Source organism: Trachypithecus francoisi, unplaced genomic scaffold, assembly GCF_009764315.1.
Source record: "Trachypithecus francoisi isolate TF-2019V2 unplaced genomic scaffold, Tfra_2.0 Lachesis_group5, whole genome shotgun sequence".
NCBI lineage: Eukaryota > Metazoa > Chordata > Mammalia > Primates > Cercopithecidae > Trachypithecus > Trachypithecus francoisi.
This window is the reverse complement of record NW_022681470.1, coordinates 59,915,109-59,932,406: the sequence shown is the minus strand read 5'-3', so window position 1 is coordinate 59,932,406 and position 17,298 is coordinate 59,915,109. Positions and strand designations below refer to the sequence as shown.

Sequence of the window (17,298 nt, the reverse complement as noted above, 5' to 3'; positions counted from 1 at the left end):
GTCTCCTTCCTAGTCTGTGAGCTCCTTGGGGGCAGGAACTAGTTCATTCACTCTAGGGCAGGTTCAGAGCCTCGTGCACAGTGAAAGAGGAGGGCCCCACCTGCCCACCTGGCTGCTTCACCAGGGCTCCATATTCTTGTCCACTAAGCATCACTTCTGCGTAGGAAACTCACCCACCCAGGCCCAGCCCTAGTTCTCTTCCCACACACCGGGAAGGGCCTGGCACTGAGGCTTGAGCTCTTCGGCTCCTCAGGGCTGCCTCCCCAACCCCAGCAGCATCCCCACTGGGTCAGGGTAGGCTATGCCATATGTCCAGAGCCGGCTTTCAATACCCATCTCTTTGCTCATACGAGGGGTGGAGAGGCCCGGAGGCTCCCACAGTCACTGTGGGCACTGTCTCACAGACACAAAACCCCCAGCCCTCTCTGGGCCTGGTTATTAGGCAGAATTCACAGCTTCTTTGACAAGCAGCAGCTAAACAGCCCAAGAACCAAATCATCCAGGCTCCCACTCCCTCCTGCATCCCTAGAGCATGTGCCATGCCCAGAATATCTACCAAGTGGGTGATAAGCAGGCATCAGAAGGGAGCTCCCAGGCCAATGCAGTGAGGGAGAAATAGGTGTGGTGGTGAGAAACTTGGCCTCTCCAGGCACTTAGCCCCAGGATCAGTTCCCACCTCCACCACACACTACCTGGATGGCCACGGACAACTTACTCATCTCCCCGAGCTTTAGTTCCGTGATTTGTACAATAGGACGATGACAGCACCAACTTCAGGGTTGTAAGAATTTAGTGGGAGAATCCTTACAAAGTGCTTGGTCCACAGAAAGGACACAGTACACAGGACTACAGGACAGCTAGTGGCTATGCCGTTAAGGAGTGCGAGATAGGATGTCGAGACACCCGGCTGCTAGACTCAGCTCTGCCCATCATCTTCCATGTGATGTCTCTTGCTTTTTTCATCTATGCAGTAACGGAGATGGCTGAGATTATCTCTAAGGCTTCTCCCCTCTCTACTGTCTGTGATTCCCCACCCGCCACCTCCAAGAACAGGGCCCTGGAGAGAAGTAGGCAGGGAGGAGGTTTCTTTCCAGTCTAGGGTGGCACCTACTGGCCGCCTGGGCTCACTGCAGCTGGCTCCTATGGTTGCTTTTTCTACCCACATCAAATTCCATCCATTTCTCCAGGGGAAACCAACTCCAGACTGAGGAGCTTGGAAGTGACAGGGAAAGCATTCACGTAGAGAGAGGAAGGAGAGTAAATGCTCGGTTAATTCCAATTGTTGATGTGCAAATAGATGCAGATGAGCCGAGGGCCCAGTGGATCTAGCAGGGCTAGGGGAGGTAAAGGGGTTAAGAGAGACGCAGGCCTTAGGGCATTACCTGGGGGAGGGCAGAGTTAAGGTGGCGCTGGAGCTGGTCCCGCTCATGTAGGGCATCCTGGAGCCGGCTCTGCGTGGCCGCCAAGGTCTCCTGACTCTCCCGAAGAGACTCCAGCAACTTCTCCCGCTCGTCCAGCATGTTCACCATCAGCTGCTCGAAGTTGGCGTCGGCATCGGCGCCATGAGGGGGCCCCAGGGGGTCCCCCTCATTGATTGTGGGCATCACCTCACACATGGTGAGGGAGGGCAGGGCCTTCTCAGCGTCAGGGGACAAGGAGGGACTTACACGGTTGGCACCTCCAGGAGAACCCAGTGCATGGGTCTCAGAGTGGGCAGTGCCAGGCGAGTGGACAGGTGGGCAGGGGCTTCTCCCATAGCATCAGTTGCTTTTGCTCTGAAAGGGGCCTGGGGTCTGGAGTGCCCCTGTGGAACTGAGCCAGAAGGCCTGGCTTAACTTCTCAGGGCTGGGGCTGGGTGCCCTGTGTCCCCAGACATGCAGACAGCAGCCGAATGTGGCCATGACAGGCAGGGAGAGCAGGGCTGGAAGATGGCCCTTCTCTTAGACTGAGCGCCTGAGGCTGGCAGAGTCCCAGCTGGATCTAGCGACACCCATCGTTTCTGGAGGACAGTGTGTCTGTGGGAAAAGAGACTGCTGTGAGTACCAACTGGGTGGAGAAGGGCATCGGGGAGGGGGTGGGGCAGAGGAGACAGGACCTGAACTAGAAAGTGGAGGAGAGGGAGGTGCTGGCGCATGCCCCTTCTCCAGGCTTACTCACTCTGATGGCACCTCCTTAGTTCTCCCAAGGAATGCACATGCCTACTGCCCAGCCTCTGCCTCCCTCTGCTCTCCACAGCTGTCAGAAGTGCAGCCGCAGTGGCAGTGGTTCCCCTACCCACGTGGTTCACTGGCCAAATATAGAAATGATTCAGTCAGTGGCAGGGGAGCAGCCGGCAGGATGCCCAGAGTCCTCCTGAGACCTGGGGGTGGGAGGGGAGGAAATAGGGTCTCTGTGCCACCCCCAACCTTTTCCCCATCACTTAAGTCAACCAAGCAAATGCAGATTAGGTAGAAAGGACTCTTGGTGGGAGTGGCTGTGAGTCCTAAAGGCTGGACCTCTTGGGGTCATAGGAAACAGGGGCAGAGTAGTTCCTGCTCTGGACACTGGCACAACATGGCTAAGGGTTTGGAGAGGCACAGACTGGGTACTGGGGCAGGCAGAGAGCCCTGACCTGCTACATTGCCCATAATTCAGAGAGGAGGCTCTGGCTCAAGTTATTCCCCGCTTCCAAAACCTGCCAAGGACAGCACACAGGCCTGGCAGACAGCAGGCTTGGATTCTGAGTTCACAGCCTCCTACCTCTGCATCGGAACAGGGACTGAATGATGGAAAGGAACCCAGGGGTGATGTAGAGGTGCGGGGTGCCACTCTCCTAGGGTGGGGCTACAGTGTGGCCCCTATCATGGCTGAGATTCTGCTCTCTTGGTGTCATTACCCATTGCTGACACGGCAGAAGCCACCAGCGAGGTCAGCTAGCATGTGCACAGCCTGGCTCTGCTGATACGCTGAGCCTGGCACAGGGGCCCAATGGTCAGAGCAACAGAAGCCAGCGATGAAGTAACGCGAAAGTAACGAGAAAGGCCGCATGCAGCTGGGGATTTCTCTGCCTACAATCAGATTCCAACCTCCCTGTCCACATCAGAAAGCTACTACCCGAGTCGTTTTTCAGGGAGGACTGTCTTTAGAGGCCCCAGTAGAAGGAGAGAAGAGGTGTGAAGCCCCCAGCACAGCAATGGGCACACTGGAGGTGGCCCAAAAATGACATTTTTCCTCCTTTCCTTCTATCTTATGGGAGACACAAGGAAAGCCTTCTGTCCACCCTCAGGGTGAGAATAACAGGCAGACTAGGAGGGTCAGGGTGGACAGGAAGCATCAGGATCCAGTGTGAGGTGAGAGGTCAGACACTGCACAGGCCTGTGGCAGGACTGAACCCAGCAGGGGAATGGCTGGCCTCTCCTACCTGGACCCCCTCCCCAGAGTACTAATGCTCTAGGCAGAAATAGGGGAAAGGAAGAGGGAGACTGGGGAGCAACACAGGGTCTAGATCCAAGGAAAGTTAGTGCACCAGCTTGAAAATTCAGAGCTCACACTCGCAGCCCTTCCCAGCGGGGCTCAGAAGTGCAAGCAGGCATGTGAGCATGCACACACACATGCACTGAGACAGAAACACGGAGACCTAGAACAGATACACACGTGGCCACAAACACACTCCCATGTATAGAAACTGGACACAAACTCTGGTCAAGGGGATCCTTCCCCAAGCCAGACAGCCACTATGGAGGGCAGGGTCCCAGAAGGCTACAGAAGTAAAAAGTAGAAGCTTGGTCTGCCCCCTCCTTTCCCCAATACTGCTGCTCCCAGGGCAGCCTACTTGCACCTCCCTGCCCCTCAGAGCAGCTGTTGAGTGGAGAGGAGGGGCTGCTGCCCCAGTCTGTCCAGAGCTGCTGTCTCCCTGAGGCTGATAACAGCCGTTCCCCCAATTCTCCCACCCACCATGCCCAGGCCCCTCCACCCTGAATGCTCCAGCCCTGAGACTGAAAGGCCATATGGCCCCAGCCTACCTCCCCAAGTTCATCCACATCCAGGCACACTGCCCCCCCATCTCCCTCCTCTCCACACACACCAAGATGCCATGAGAGGCCAAAAGAGAAGACTAGGCTGGGGAAGTGGCTCCTTGTGGCAAAGATTAACTTTGGAGAAGACTGTAGTGTGCCAGGAGGGAGTTTAGGTACCCCAGGAATGACCCCAGCCCAGCAGATCCCCAGGCAGCCTGCAGCGTAGCATAAAGGAAGAAGCCCAGAGCAGGGACTCAGGAGACTAGGGTACAGTCCTGCCACAGACCAGCTGGGTGACCTCAGGCTTGTTACCACCTACTGAGGCTTTGGCTATAAGACAAAACCCACAACCCTGGTTTTGCCTACCTTAGAGGGATGAGATCATGGCTGGGCAGTAAATGAAGAGTAGAAAGCACCCTGTGATTGCATGGAAGTGTGAATTACCTTAGTGCTGGCCGCCTGTGGGTGGAGTTTTTAAAGCTTCTTAAAGGAAAGGGGCTGGAGAAGTTCTCAGGAAGGCAGAACAGAACCTCAGGCTGTGACGTACTGGCTATCTGGTCCAACCTGGCCTCCCCAAATCCTCCTGGTCATTTTAGCAACTGAGAGGCTGGCTTTGGTTGCTTCTCTTCTCACTAGCCCTTTCCTGGCCTCTCTCTAAACCAGGTGCCAGGGAGCAACTCCACCTCCCCTGGCCAAACGGCATCACGTAGAGCTGGTCTGGAGATAGCCCAGAGAGGACTGCCAGGCAGATGCCCCTGAGATAACTGTCCAAGACCTCCTGCCCCTGTCCTGTCTGCTGCACAGGCACAGTGAGCAGAAGGGGGCCCCAGGACAGCCACGTGGGGCATCTGGCTCCTTCCGGCTCCTTCTGGCTCCAGGGCCATCTTTAAATAGTGCAATTATCATCTCGGCCTAACAGAAGCCTCCTCAACTCCCGCACAATTTCTAAGTAACACTCACAGGTCCTGATTCAGAGGCGAAAGCTGCCAGTCCCCAAAGCAAGCATTTGCAAGGGGCTTCGCCGGGGAGGAGTGTAGGCAGGCTGTGAAACAGCAGAAGAGGGCTCAAGAGTGAGTGGGTGTGAGTGTGCGTGTGGGGAGTGGGGGATTGGACAAAAAGTAGGCCTTGGGCCTTTAGAAACACAGAAGAGGCAACTTGGGGGCCTCTTTGGCATCCCAAAAGTCACCCCCACCTTTTCCTAACACACAGGAGGGATGGGCACTTGGGTCTGTTGCTCTGGCTGGCCCCACACACAGGCCTGGCTCCCTCCTGCCTACCAGATGGCAGGCCCGGCCACGGAGAGAGCTGCACAAGGGCAAGGCTGCCAGCCCCTGCGGAGACCACAGCCCGGGGCAAGGCTGCTAGGAGTGTCTGAGGGGCTATTCAGCTCGGCAAAAATGGAGCCTCCAGGTGGCAGCTACCAGGGAAAAGGGGAGGGTCAGACACCCGTCCGACTGGAGGTCGGGGGAGGATCTGAGGAAATGGGGAGGGCGGGGGTCTTCTAGAAAAATAACAGTTGCCAGAGCTGCTATGAGTCACTCACATTTACCATGTGCCCAGCACTGTGCTTCCAAGTGGTATGAATTATTTTAATCCTCATAATTATTTGCAAGGAAGATGTAATTTTTCTTCCCATTTCACAGAAGTGAGAACTGAGATGCAATGTCATGTAACCAAGTCTACGCAGCTAGTGAAATGAAGAACCAGGACTCAATCGTCTGTCTCATGCCAAAGAAGGGTAGAAAAAGGAGGAAGAAGAGAGAGGGTAAAGACAACCCCTTCAGACTGCACGTCTCCTCCAACAAACCTTCCCCACCCTCCTCAGGGTGATGGCAGCTGGCGGACAGCTCCCCTTGGCCTTCCCTGTCCCTCTCCTCCTCCAGCCTGGGGGAGGCCTCTGCAGAGCAGCCAAGATGGTCATGAGGCCATGGGTGACTAAAAGGCGCCCCGGAAGGCCCCATCCTCCATGCACCCAAATCTCTGCTCCCAGCCCCTAGCTGGTTCCACACCAAGTTGTAGGCAGCTTCCCTGAGTTCCCCCCCACGGCCCCCCACTCCCATAGGCACTGCAGAAACAGACACTCTGGGGAGCCCTCATCCTTGGGACTCTCAGACATTCTCCCTGCCGTGGGCCTGCAGCCCAGCTGCCCATGCCTCAGGCTGCCCAGAAGCTTCTCCTTCTTCCCTGTCCAGCTCTGCACCCCCAGAAGTCTGGCCCTCATTCATCCTCTCCTCCAGAAATCCAGCCCCACCTCCTCTCCTGCTGCTCCCTAGCCCTTCCCTAGCCCTGCTCACTGAGGCCTGTTCCCAGGGCCCACCTATAGCTCCTGTTCATCCGGCTCCTCACTGGCCTGCCTCTCATCTCCCTTTCCATGTTGGTTTAATGAGCTTAGATCACCCTGCTAAGCTCATCTCAAACACCACTTCCTCCATGGAGTCTCTTCTGATCCCTCCAATGTGTGAGATCTGCCTTCCGTTGAGCCAGCGCTGCCCTCTAATTATACCTCTGTTCGTGGGACTTCTCTTACTTTACATCATCTCATCTGTAGACCCATCTCTGAGTACCCTAACACAGGGCCCTAACACACATGGAACTGAACAGACCTGCGCTGACGGTCATTCCAGGGCAGTCCATCCCTGACTGACTTCAAAGAAGGGGAACTCCAAAACAGGACTGACATGGCCATCTTCTAGGTTCAAGTGATTCTCCTGCCTCAGCCTCCTGAGTAGCTGGGATTACAGGTGCCCGCCACCACATCTGGCTAATTTGTTTTTTGTTTGTTTGTTTGTTTTTGTATTTTTAGTAGAGATGGCATTTCACCATTTTGCCCAGGCTGGTCTTGAACTCCTGACCTCAGCCCTCCGCCCACCTCGGCCTCCCAAAGCGCTAGTATTACAGGTGTGAGCCACCACACTCGGTCTGAAAATTAAACCTTCTTGAGAGCAAGATGGGGGCTGCTCCTGTCTTGAAAGGCAGACTCCAGAGCAGCTGATGATTCCAAAGGATGTCATGCCCACTGACCATGCAGGTGACCCTGGGAAGATCCTGAATCTCTCTGAGCTTCCATTCCCCATATCCTCTGTGAATGGGGATGACAACAGTGCCCACCTCAGACAGCTAGGACACAGGATGTCTAGAGTTAGCCTACACAAAGTGCTGAAATCAGCACCCAGCAACACTCCGTAAGTGTTAATGAACTCTCAGCACCCTAGGCTCCCAGAGCGCCTCAAGTCTGGGCCCAATGAACAACAATAAGAAAATTAAACATCTATTCTGGCTACAGGAAGCCATTCCCAGTGAAAAAAACTCTCGGAAGAGCCCTACTTAAGAGTTTCCATGGCCGGGCGCGGTGGCTCAAGCCTGTAATCCCAGCACTTTGGGAGGCCGAGACGGGTGGATCACAAGGTCAGGAGATCGAGACCATCCTGGCTAACATGGTGAAACCCCGTCTCTACTAAAAAATACAAAAAATAGCCGGGCGAGGTGGCGGCACCTGTAGTCCCAGCTACTCGGGAGGCTGAGGCAGGAGAATGGCGGGAACCGGGAGGCGGAGCTTGCAGTGAGCTGAGATCCGGCCACTGCACTCCAGCCTGGGCGACAGAGCGAAACTCCGTCTCAAAAAAAAAAAAAAAAAAAAAAAGAGTTTCCATGGCCGGGCGCGGTGGCTCAAGCCTGTAATCCCAGCACTTTGGGAGGCCGAGACAGGCGGATCACGAGGTCAGGAGATCGAGACCATCCTGGCTAACACGGTGAAACCCCGTCTCTACTAAAAAATACAAAAAAACTAGCGGGCGAGGTGGCGGCGCCTGTAGTCCCAGCTACCCAGGAGGCTGAGGCAGGAGAATGGCATGAACCCGGGAGGCGGAGCTTGCAGTGAGCTGAGATCCGGCCACAGCACTCCAGCCTGGGTGACAGAGCGAGACTCAGTCTCAAAAAAAAAAAAAAGAGTTTCCACTGCTAGCCACAGATCACTTCAAAAGCATCCAGTTCTCTGGGCCCCTGACACGACTAGACTTTACCCCTCTGTGCTTCACGTTCCCAAGTCTGGAAAATGAACATTGTAACACACAATACACTCTAGTGCTCTCACAGGTTGTCATGAGGCTCAAAGAGGTAACAGACATGAAACAGTTCTGAGAAGCACAAAATGCCGCCCAAGCACAGGTTAGCACCAGCTTCTGAATACACTCAGCCTCCTAATGCCAGGCTCATTCAGGGGACATGGAAGGAAGCATCTGTTCAGACAGGCTCCCCTGGGCCCGAGTCTGTGAAACCCAGCTCTCCAGCTGCTCCCCAGGAGTTAGATATGGGCCACTTCTTCCCAAGACATGGCCTATCACTTGAGTGAGCACAGAACTTACTGTCCAAACCAGGACCCTCTTGGTTTAGAGGGTCATAGTTTAGACAGTAAACCACTGTTAACAATCACACCAGAACACAGGTTTCACCTGGCCATACGGTCACCCTTGCCATTGCCACCCTAGGAGGACTAATGTCAAAATTAATGGGGAAGGCCGGGCATGGTGGCTCATGCCTCTAATCCCAGCACTTTGGGAGGATGAGGTGAGAGATTGCTTGAGCCCAGGAGTTCAAGACTAGCCTAGGCAACGTGGTGAGACATCCTCTCTACGAAAAAAAAAAAAGTTAGCTGGGCACAGCGGCATGCATCTGCAGTCCCAGCTACTCAGGAGGCTGAAGTGGGAGGATCACTTAAGCCTAGGAGATGGAGGCTGCAGTAAGCCAAGATCACACTGCTTACTCCAGCCTGGGTGACAGAGTAAGACCCTATTTCAACAACAACAACAACAACAACAACAAAAACAGCGGGTAAGGGAGAACTACAAGCCTCTGAGCTCCCACCCACAAATAGTTCCTCTTCTGAAATACCCAAAATTATAGACATCACACCTACCTCTTTAACTTAAGACTGGGGTTTGCAAGCTAAGCTTTATGACAAAGTACCTTTAGGGGCAGTCCAGGGCCAAAAGGAGGGTGAAGAGGTGTGACAAATTCAAAAGACTCTAAATTCCCTTTTCTTACTTTAATCCCATCAACTCCAAATCTGTCCGTTTTATGGGACATCTGATTAAGGTTTCAATCGTATAAAAGGATTCCAAGTCCATGAAGAGGTTAGAAAATCCCTAGTTTAAATATTGTCTACAGAAGGCCCCTGCTAAAAAAAAAAAAAAAAAAAAAAAAAAAAAAAAAAACTTTCTCAGAAAGGCTGTACATCAGTGCAACAATGACAACCCTGGGAATGCTACACAAGTAACACCAGGAGCCAACCAACTATTTTCCACACTCCAAATGTCTAATAGAGATCATATAGTTACCAAGCCAAAATACGAGACTGCACCACCGAACACAGACACAGCCTTTGCTAAACTTACATCATTAAGTACATTCCCAGAGAAAACTCTAGGCATCTTCTGCTAATCAGAGCCATTAATCAACACAAATGTCCTCAAATAATGTTTGCAGAAGAAGAAACAAAGTAATAAGCATAGCAAATTTGGAGGATAAAAATATTTCAAAACTAGGGATCCATGTGGGACAAATATTAAACACGGTCCTCAAAGTCACTGCATTCGTAGAACAACCCATCAGATTAGGGAGCCATCGCAGAGCAGAGAAGAGGACGGTCCAGAGTGCTAATAGGCACCAGGTGTAAAAAGTCCAGAGTACAGAACTGCAGGGAGGAACGTAGGCATCATACAAAATGTGCATTTGTATGTGGTCACAGAAGTGGAGGGCAGTATGAAAAGAGAATGGGGGGGTGTCATGTGTCTTCATGCAACAGAATGTGTGTGTCATCGTGAGAACGCATGGTATATATGTATGGCCATGAAAAAGGAAGAGAAGCCAGCACAGTAGTAGTTCATACCTCGGGCATAAGCCCTGGGGGCAGTAGCACTTTGGAAGGCCAAGGCAGGGAGATTGCTTAAGCTCAGGACTTTGAAACCAGCCTGGGCAACATGGCAAAACCCCATCTCTACTGAAAATACGAAAACTAGCTGGGCATGGTAGCATGCACCTGTAGTCCCAGCTAATAGGGAGGCTGAGGTGGGAGGATCACTTGAACACAGGAGGTTGAGGTTGCAGTGAGCCATGATCATGCCACTGCACTCCAGTGTGGGCAATAGGGAGAGAGAGGGGGAAAGGGGCAGAGAGAGAGAGTGTGTATGTTGTGTGTATGTCTGTGTATAAAGTTATGGTCATAAGTATGGTGTCCTGAGAGCATAAGCATGAGAGCAAGTAGGTGTATAGACTCATGACAATATGTAGATGTGTGTGGTCATAAGTACATCAGGGCTCATGACTGCATATAATTGTGGTCATGAGAACACACGTGTGGGTACACAGCCATGACAGTAAATGTGTATGGTCATACATGCACAAGCATCTGGGATTCATAACATCACACATGCTCACAGGAGCACATGGGGGCTGTGAGAGCTTGTGCCAGTATGCGTGTGTGATCATGAAAGTGTATTGGTGGGCCGGGCGCGGTGGCTCAAGCCTGTAATCCCAGCACTTTGGGAGGCCGAGGTGGGTGGATCACGAGGTCAGGAGATCGAGACCATCCTGGCTAACACGGTGAAACCCCGTCTCTACTAAAAAAATACAAAAAAAAACTAGCCGGGCGAGGTGGCGGGCGCCTGTAGTCCCAGCTACTTGGGAGGCTGAGGCAGGAGAATGGCGTGAACCCGGGAGGCGGAGCTTGCAGTGAGCTGAGATCTGCCCACTGCACTCCAGCCTGGGTGACAGAGCGAGACTCCGTCTCAAAAAAAAAAAAAAAAGAAAGTGTATTGGTGGTCATGAGACAGTGTAAGTCCATGTGTGGCCTTGAACCTGTGTGAGAAGGTATGAGCGAGAGAGGAGGGAGGGATGGGGTGATACTGAAAGAATGAAAGCTCCACTAGCCCCAGGTGCTCTGCCCCAAAGTGGGACCAAAAATTTGGGGTGTTCCACCACTAGCCTAGTTTGAGCTGAAGTCATGGAACTGGGGCCACCCCAACTTTCTACCTATCCCCACCCATCGGGGATGCACTGCACCATCTCCCAAGCCCAGGCCTCCATGTCCATGAGATTGCTGGGGTCGCCCCGCTGCATGTCCCAAAGTGCTCACTCCTCACGGAACAGCTCAGGCAAAGCTCCAGGCCCAACCCCACTCCCCAGGTGCTCCAGTCCCAGCAGCGCTCCTCTAGGCCAAAGGAGAGCCATCTTCTGAAGCAGCTGCCGAGGCCCTCTCCCATCCAGCCTCACCCCACAGCTGGACTCCGAAGGGCTCTTGGAGGTCACAAAGGCCACCTCCTACCCTGTGTGGGAGTTCCTTTCACAACATCCCTGGCAGCCCAGTCTTGACCTGATTATCCTTCAGGAACAAAGAGCTCACTATCAAATGAGGAAGGCTTCATCGTTCTAAGGAAGCTTTTTCTTCCATTGAATGGAAAACCCATCTCTCTTTGAAATGACAGTTATCTATCTGAAGACAGTGGCCATGAAGGCACATCAAGTAGATATCTAACTTATGAGCATTCAACTCTAACAGCTGGGTGAAATAAGCAATAAAGGCCTCTAAAATCAAATCGGCTATTTCATCTGACACTTTACTACAAAATCACATTGTGCATATGTACTCTTTGTAAAATCACTGTACAGTAGTATATACAGTATATATTTACATAATATAAAATACATATATACCATACTATACATTCATATTACTGTTCAGGGTTATAAATCCATATGCCAAGCTTTATGAGAGACTGGGGAGTTTTCACTTTACTGCCCACAGCATCTAATGCCCCCACAGGGATGTAACACCAGTGTCCTGGGTCCCCAGAGGTTTCGCTGCTCCAGGTTAAATATCTCCAGTGGCAAGGAGGCCCTGCTTCATGGAACTCGGGATCAGAAGACAGACCTCTTCAATTCAATCCAACAATCACTTACTGAGTGATTTCCATGCATCCGATACTGTTACGAAAGCAAAAGACATGTAAGACAGAAAGTCCACAGGCTACTTGAGAGAACACAGATACACATGTAATCACTGGACAGCAGTACAGAGAAGCATGTGACCAAACACTCAGTCTCTGGCACAGTCAGGGGGTCAGTGCTGAACACCACTTGGAGTTTGACCAACTGAATTAACTGGTGGCAGCTTCTCCTCCAGCTCTCTCAAAACGAAGCAGCCCTAGCCAAGGCCTCTCAATCACCAAGTGAAAGGCAGGTGGCTACTACATGCTAGAGCTGACTTCACCTCGGGGGACGGAGATACCTGAAGGAGGCCCTGAGGTTGCAGCACCCGAGCCTCTCTGAAAGCAGAGCAATGAGCTGGGCAGCAATCGTGCTTCTTATGCCAGCAGCCAGGAAACAAGCGGGGAGGCCTCAGGCTCAGCCCAGCCCTGGAGTCTCCTGCCATCCTCACATAGAGCTCCTTCCCCCACTGCTGTTTATCCCACCAACCCTGCCCCTGTGACATTCTCAGTTGCCTCAGGCCCCTCCCAGTACAGCAAATGCAGAGGGTCCCCTAGAAGCAGCCCCTTCCACAGTACATCAAGGACCATGGTCCCTCTGAATCCTCCACTCTGCTGGCCACCCGAAGTGCCATGCTCCTGTTAGCCAGCACCGTATGCCCTCCAGAGCTAATTATAGGTCAGTGAGCTAGCAGGCCAGAGGGGGACAGATGGTGACTTCATGTGGCTGCAATACACACTTGTCCCTCCCTCCGACCCCACTCCCTCCCCTCCATTTCTCTCAATTCCCTACGTGGGACCCAGACTTTGAGGCAGTTTTCACTCCCTCAATCCTCCCTGCTCCTCACCATTCCTCCTCTCCAACACAAGCACAAGCACAAGCACACACACTCACGCGGATGCACACACACGCACACACACCCCTCCATACCACTCAATTGCCATGCCTTGTTTCTACAGCAACTCACCTATGGAGTCAACACAGTAGGGCCTAAAGCCCAGGGGAGAATGTCTTTGGCATTCGAAGGCCTCGGCTAACTGCCCGTCTCTTAAAACCCCCTTAGCACCCAGCTCCTCGGCCCTGCTGAGCCTTCATCCCCACCTCATCACCACCACAGCCTAACTACTCATTCTCTTGCCTAGCTCTAGCTCTGCCATCCTCGGAGGCTCCATGAGGAATTACAAGCCATCCCTGACAACTCTTTCCAACTCTAAGATTCCAGCAATCAACTCAGAGACGAGACCCAGGAGCCTGGCTGCCTGCCATGCCCTGCCCCTCCAGCCCTCCTTTACAGCCCAGCAGCCAGACCTCATGCACTGCACAGTTCTGACATCATGACATGCTCAGCAGCACAAACCCCAACCCCACTGGATGAGAATTCCCTTCCACGCCCTCCTCCCCCACACTCTTCCATCTTCCAGAGATGGCGTCTCCCACAACACAGAGTGTCTAGGACATTCTTGGCCCCCAATAACCATTTTGTCATTCATTATCTCCTTACTTTGAGCTACCATTTATCCCAGGAAGTCTCCTCAAACCTCAGGACAAAATCTGAGAAAATAACCAAAGAAAATCATTCAAGCTGCCCTTTTGCTTAGGCAGCTTCCCTGGGACTACCTGGCCAGTTAATAGTGGTAGGGGGTGTGTAGGCTGCAGTCTAGTTCAGACAGCTGCTTGAAAGTACGTGGACACAGTTCTTTCTTTTTCTAATCCAACAGCAATGTAACAGAATGGGGGTGGGGGGTGAGGGAGGTGTTAACAGAATACCTACTACGTGTGCCTACTATATGTACCTTTCAGCGGCTCCGTGGCTGTAAATTGCCTTCAGAAGACCTAGCACCGAACACAGTATCCGGCAGATAGTAGGTGTCCAATAAATGTTTGCTGGATGTTGAACAAAGTACTAGGTACCAGATCCAACAACTCTGGAAAGGACTATGGGAAATCCCCGGAACCTGGCTCCTGGAGAGGACCCTTAAGCGCACACCAGGAGGGGATCTCCCTGCTAAGCAAAGGCTCCTTAACCACTTGCTCTCCACACAGAACGGCCTCAACTCTCCCGCTCCTCTGATGGAAACTACTAGCACACCTCTCCTCAAAGGTGACATCAGCGCCTAGTGGCACCTTGTCCTGGATCCCTCCTCCTCCTCAAAGAAAACCACCTACACCATGTCTCCAAGTCCTCCAACCCGACCTCTCTCTTCCCACCCACCATCAAAACCTCAAAATCTGTGCTAGAAAACATCCCTACTGCGTGGACGTAAGCCAGCACCCCACTCCCACCCTCCCAGTTCAGGCACCTCTATTCCAGCCCTCTTTTCCTGTTGCACCCACCCCTGTCCCCACCCCCACCAGGCCTCGGGTTGGCCGCTCCTTCCACCCCACCGCCCTGGCACTGCGGAGATGGGGGCATCTCTGGCACAGACTGAGGCTGGCAGTTCGAGGAATGGAGAGCTAGCAACAGGAACAGGGGTGCTATGAGGAACGCGGGAAGGATTAAGACCCCCGCAAAGAGCGAAGACCTCAGCTCCTCAGAAGCGCGTCCCCAAAGGAGTGGGGTTAGCCTCGGAGCCGAGAGGCGCTTTTTCTGACTCTCCTGGAGGGGAAATGGGGGCGCCGTCTGCTCCGTTCCCACCGGGAGACTCGCCAACTCGGCCCCCTCCCCCGAAGCCGATGGAGCAGAGGGCGCACCCCACGCCCTCCCCGCAGATCGGGCATCGCCCCCATCCTCACCCCCAAGGGCACAGGGCACCGCAAAGGCTGGCGAGGGGCGGCCGGGGGAGCCGTACCGACGCCTGCCGGAGACAGCACATGGGGAGTCAAAAAGGGCTGTTTCCCGAGGCACGATAGATGAGACCCCTCCCCAAACTGTCGAGGGGAGTTGGAGGTGGGGAAAAGACGCATCCTACCCCAGTCCAAGCTCTGGGCGCTCACCTGCCTGCAAATGCTGAAGGCCAGGCAGCTAGGCTCGGAGGCAGCAGGGAGCCGCCCCCGACCGGTGCAGACCCACACGTCCTAGAACCGAGCCGGCGCCGAGGTAGCTGCAACCTCCGCCGCCCAAGCGCCCGGCCGCGAAGCCCCGCCCCCTTCCTCCGTGGACAAACCCCCCCCGGGCTCCGCCTCCTAGGCGGGGCCGGGCTGCCGCGCCCGAGGCCACGCCTCCCGCCCCCAAGCGCCTCCGGTCCCAGCACGTGACGAGAGCGCCGCTTTGAGGCTGCGCGCCATCTTGGTTCAGCCTCAGAGGTGGCGAAGTGCCAGGGTTTTACTCTGCGGGAGGAGGGTCTCAGGTCACAGGAGTGCTGCCAACATTCTGCCCCTCCCTCTGAACTCGCCCCTGTTCCGAGTCTAACAGCCTGTTCCCTAAATTGGCCTTAGTCTCAGCCTTGTAATTGTTGTCAATAGTTTGCCACCTTTCACACTTGCTCTCTCCTTCCCATTACTTGCTTTTCCTTTGATCGCACTCATTTTTTAAGTGGGGAAACTCGATATCCAGATACTACATCTGTAGTATGCACTTCAGTGAATTGTGTCGCCTTCAGGCACCTGGCTGTTCTAACACTGTTACTACAAAATGGTTTGTCTATTACATATACATAGTATGAAAACAAGTCTCAAATGCCAGAATTACTGACAAATTTTAGCTAAGCCTCTCCATTTTCCTGAATTGCTCCCTTACCCTGCCCCCTGTGGCTATTAATGCATCTTTTCCATCTGCTTTGTGAAGTTTCATCACAGTGTGCCTACTCAATCCTTTACCAATACCCAGTAAGCACCACTAAAAGTGTGAACAATTTTTATATACATGCAATGTGTTCACGTGTATGTATTTATAGATATATACACAGCATGTTCTAGATCAGCAGCAAATGCCATAGCTGAGATCAATGACACATACAACCTTCTCTCATTTAACTTCCACCCTATATATTCACCATTTGGCATAATTTCCTTGCGTCTCTTTGAAGACAGGGAAATCTGGGTAATTCTGATCTGAGGGGTGGTAAGTGAAGCTAAATTGGTGACTCTTGAACAACACGGCCTTCAACTGCATAGGGCCACTTACATGCAGATTTTCTTCCTTCCTCGCCACCCCTGAGACAGCAAGACTACCCCTCCTCTTCTTACTCGTCAGCCTGCTCACATGACCCACTTAATGAACAGTAAAGATATTTTCTCTTCTTTATGATTTTCTTAATAACATTTTTTCTCTAGCTTATTTTATTGTAATAAGGTATATACTACATATACAAAATACACATTAATCAACTGTTTGTGTTATCAATAAGGCTTCCAGTCAACAGCAGGCTATTGAGTTTTGGGGCAGTCAAAAGTTACAGTAGATTTTCAACTGTGTGAGAGGGTCTGCATCCATAACTCTCACAGTGTTCAAGGGTCAATTTATGTTGCTTGACTGACAGAGCAAAATCCCGGTATATATTTATATATATGTTATATATATATGTAAGTTTTATATATATATGTTAAGTTATAAAGCTGTTTTTAACCTGTAGTCCAGAAAGTTCCAATTCTTCTTCGGGTGGTCTGGGGTCCTCACCAAAAGGAAATCCCGGAGACACTTCACGTCTTGTCACTAACAAAGCATGCATCATGCTAGAAACAGCAACTCAGTCAATGCAGAGGCAGGCTGAAGCCAAGATACACTGATAACACATTTTACCAAGTGTTTGTCAATATTATGCTGAGAGAAGAGAGCTGAGGCAGTATCTAATACTGTATCTGTCACTGTACCATGGAATTTGACACAAAAAACTCAGAGCTGAGTCAGAATACAATTATTAAGCCAAATTTATTTCACCCCCTTTTTAAAGGTACTCCTAAGCGGGGAACAATGCACCAAGACACTCCTGCTCCATGGCATCTTTAGTTCAGGCAACCAGGCAGGGACTGTGCTTCTCTCCTCCTGCCTCAAAGAGGCAACTTTTCATTGTAGAGATTTGCAAAGTGCTCATTGTCCTTAGGGTTCTTGTCTGTTATCACTTAAATGCCCAAATTCTGTTTTTGACTGACCCAGGCTCACTCTTGTATTACCACCCTCAACGTGGGATAAGGTTAGCTGTTAGGAGCAAAATTAAGCAGATGCTTTCTAAGAATATTCCTGGGGAAGATGGTAAGGAAAAAAAAAAAACCGCCAATTTAGCAGTTTGCCTCAAAGATTCTCCTCCACAAGATTTTCTTTTTTTTTTTTTTTTTTTTTTTTTTTTTTTTTTTTTTTGAGACGGAGTCTCGCTCTGTGGCCCAGGCTGGAGTGCAATGGCCGGATCTCAGCTCACTGCAAGCTCCGCCTCCCGGGTTCCCGCCATTC

The 17,298-nt window shown here is 52.2% G+C and overlaps 1 protein-coding gene across 10 annotated transcripts in view; it reads right to left on the bottom strand.

Moving 5' to 3' along the window:
* Positions 1-15,075, bottom strand: part of PPFIA4 (PTPRF interacting protein alpha 4) — a 53,942-nt gene extending 38,867 nt beyond the window's left edge. For 7 of the 10 annotated variants that reach the window (XR_004434198.1, XR_004434199.1, XR_004434202.1 and 4 more), the window contains exons 1-2: positions 14,910-15,074; positions 1,383-2,015 (exon numbers count right to left, since the gene is read on the bottom strand). Coding sequence is in view for 3 of the 10 variants with exons in the window: in XM_033198950.1 (XP_033054841.1) it covers positions 1,383-1,616 (234 nt within the window). In the remaining 7 variants the exon portion in view is untranslated. Of the gene's footprint in view, positions 1-1,382; positions 2,016-14,909 lie in introns of all 10 variants that reach the window. The other 3 variants (XM_033198947.1, XM_033198948.1, XR_004434201.1) reach the window with 2 other exon arrangements.
* Positions 15,076-17,298: the final 2,223 nt, after the last annotated feature.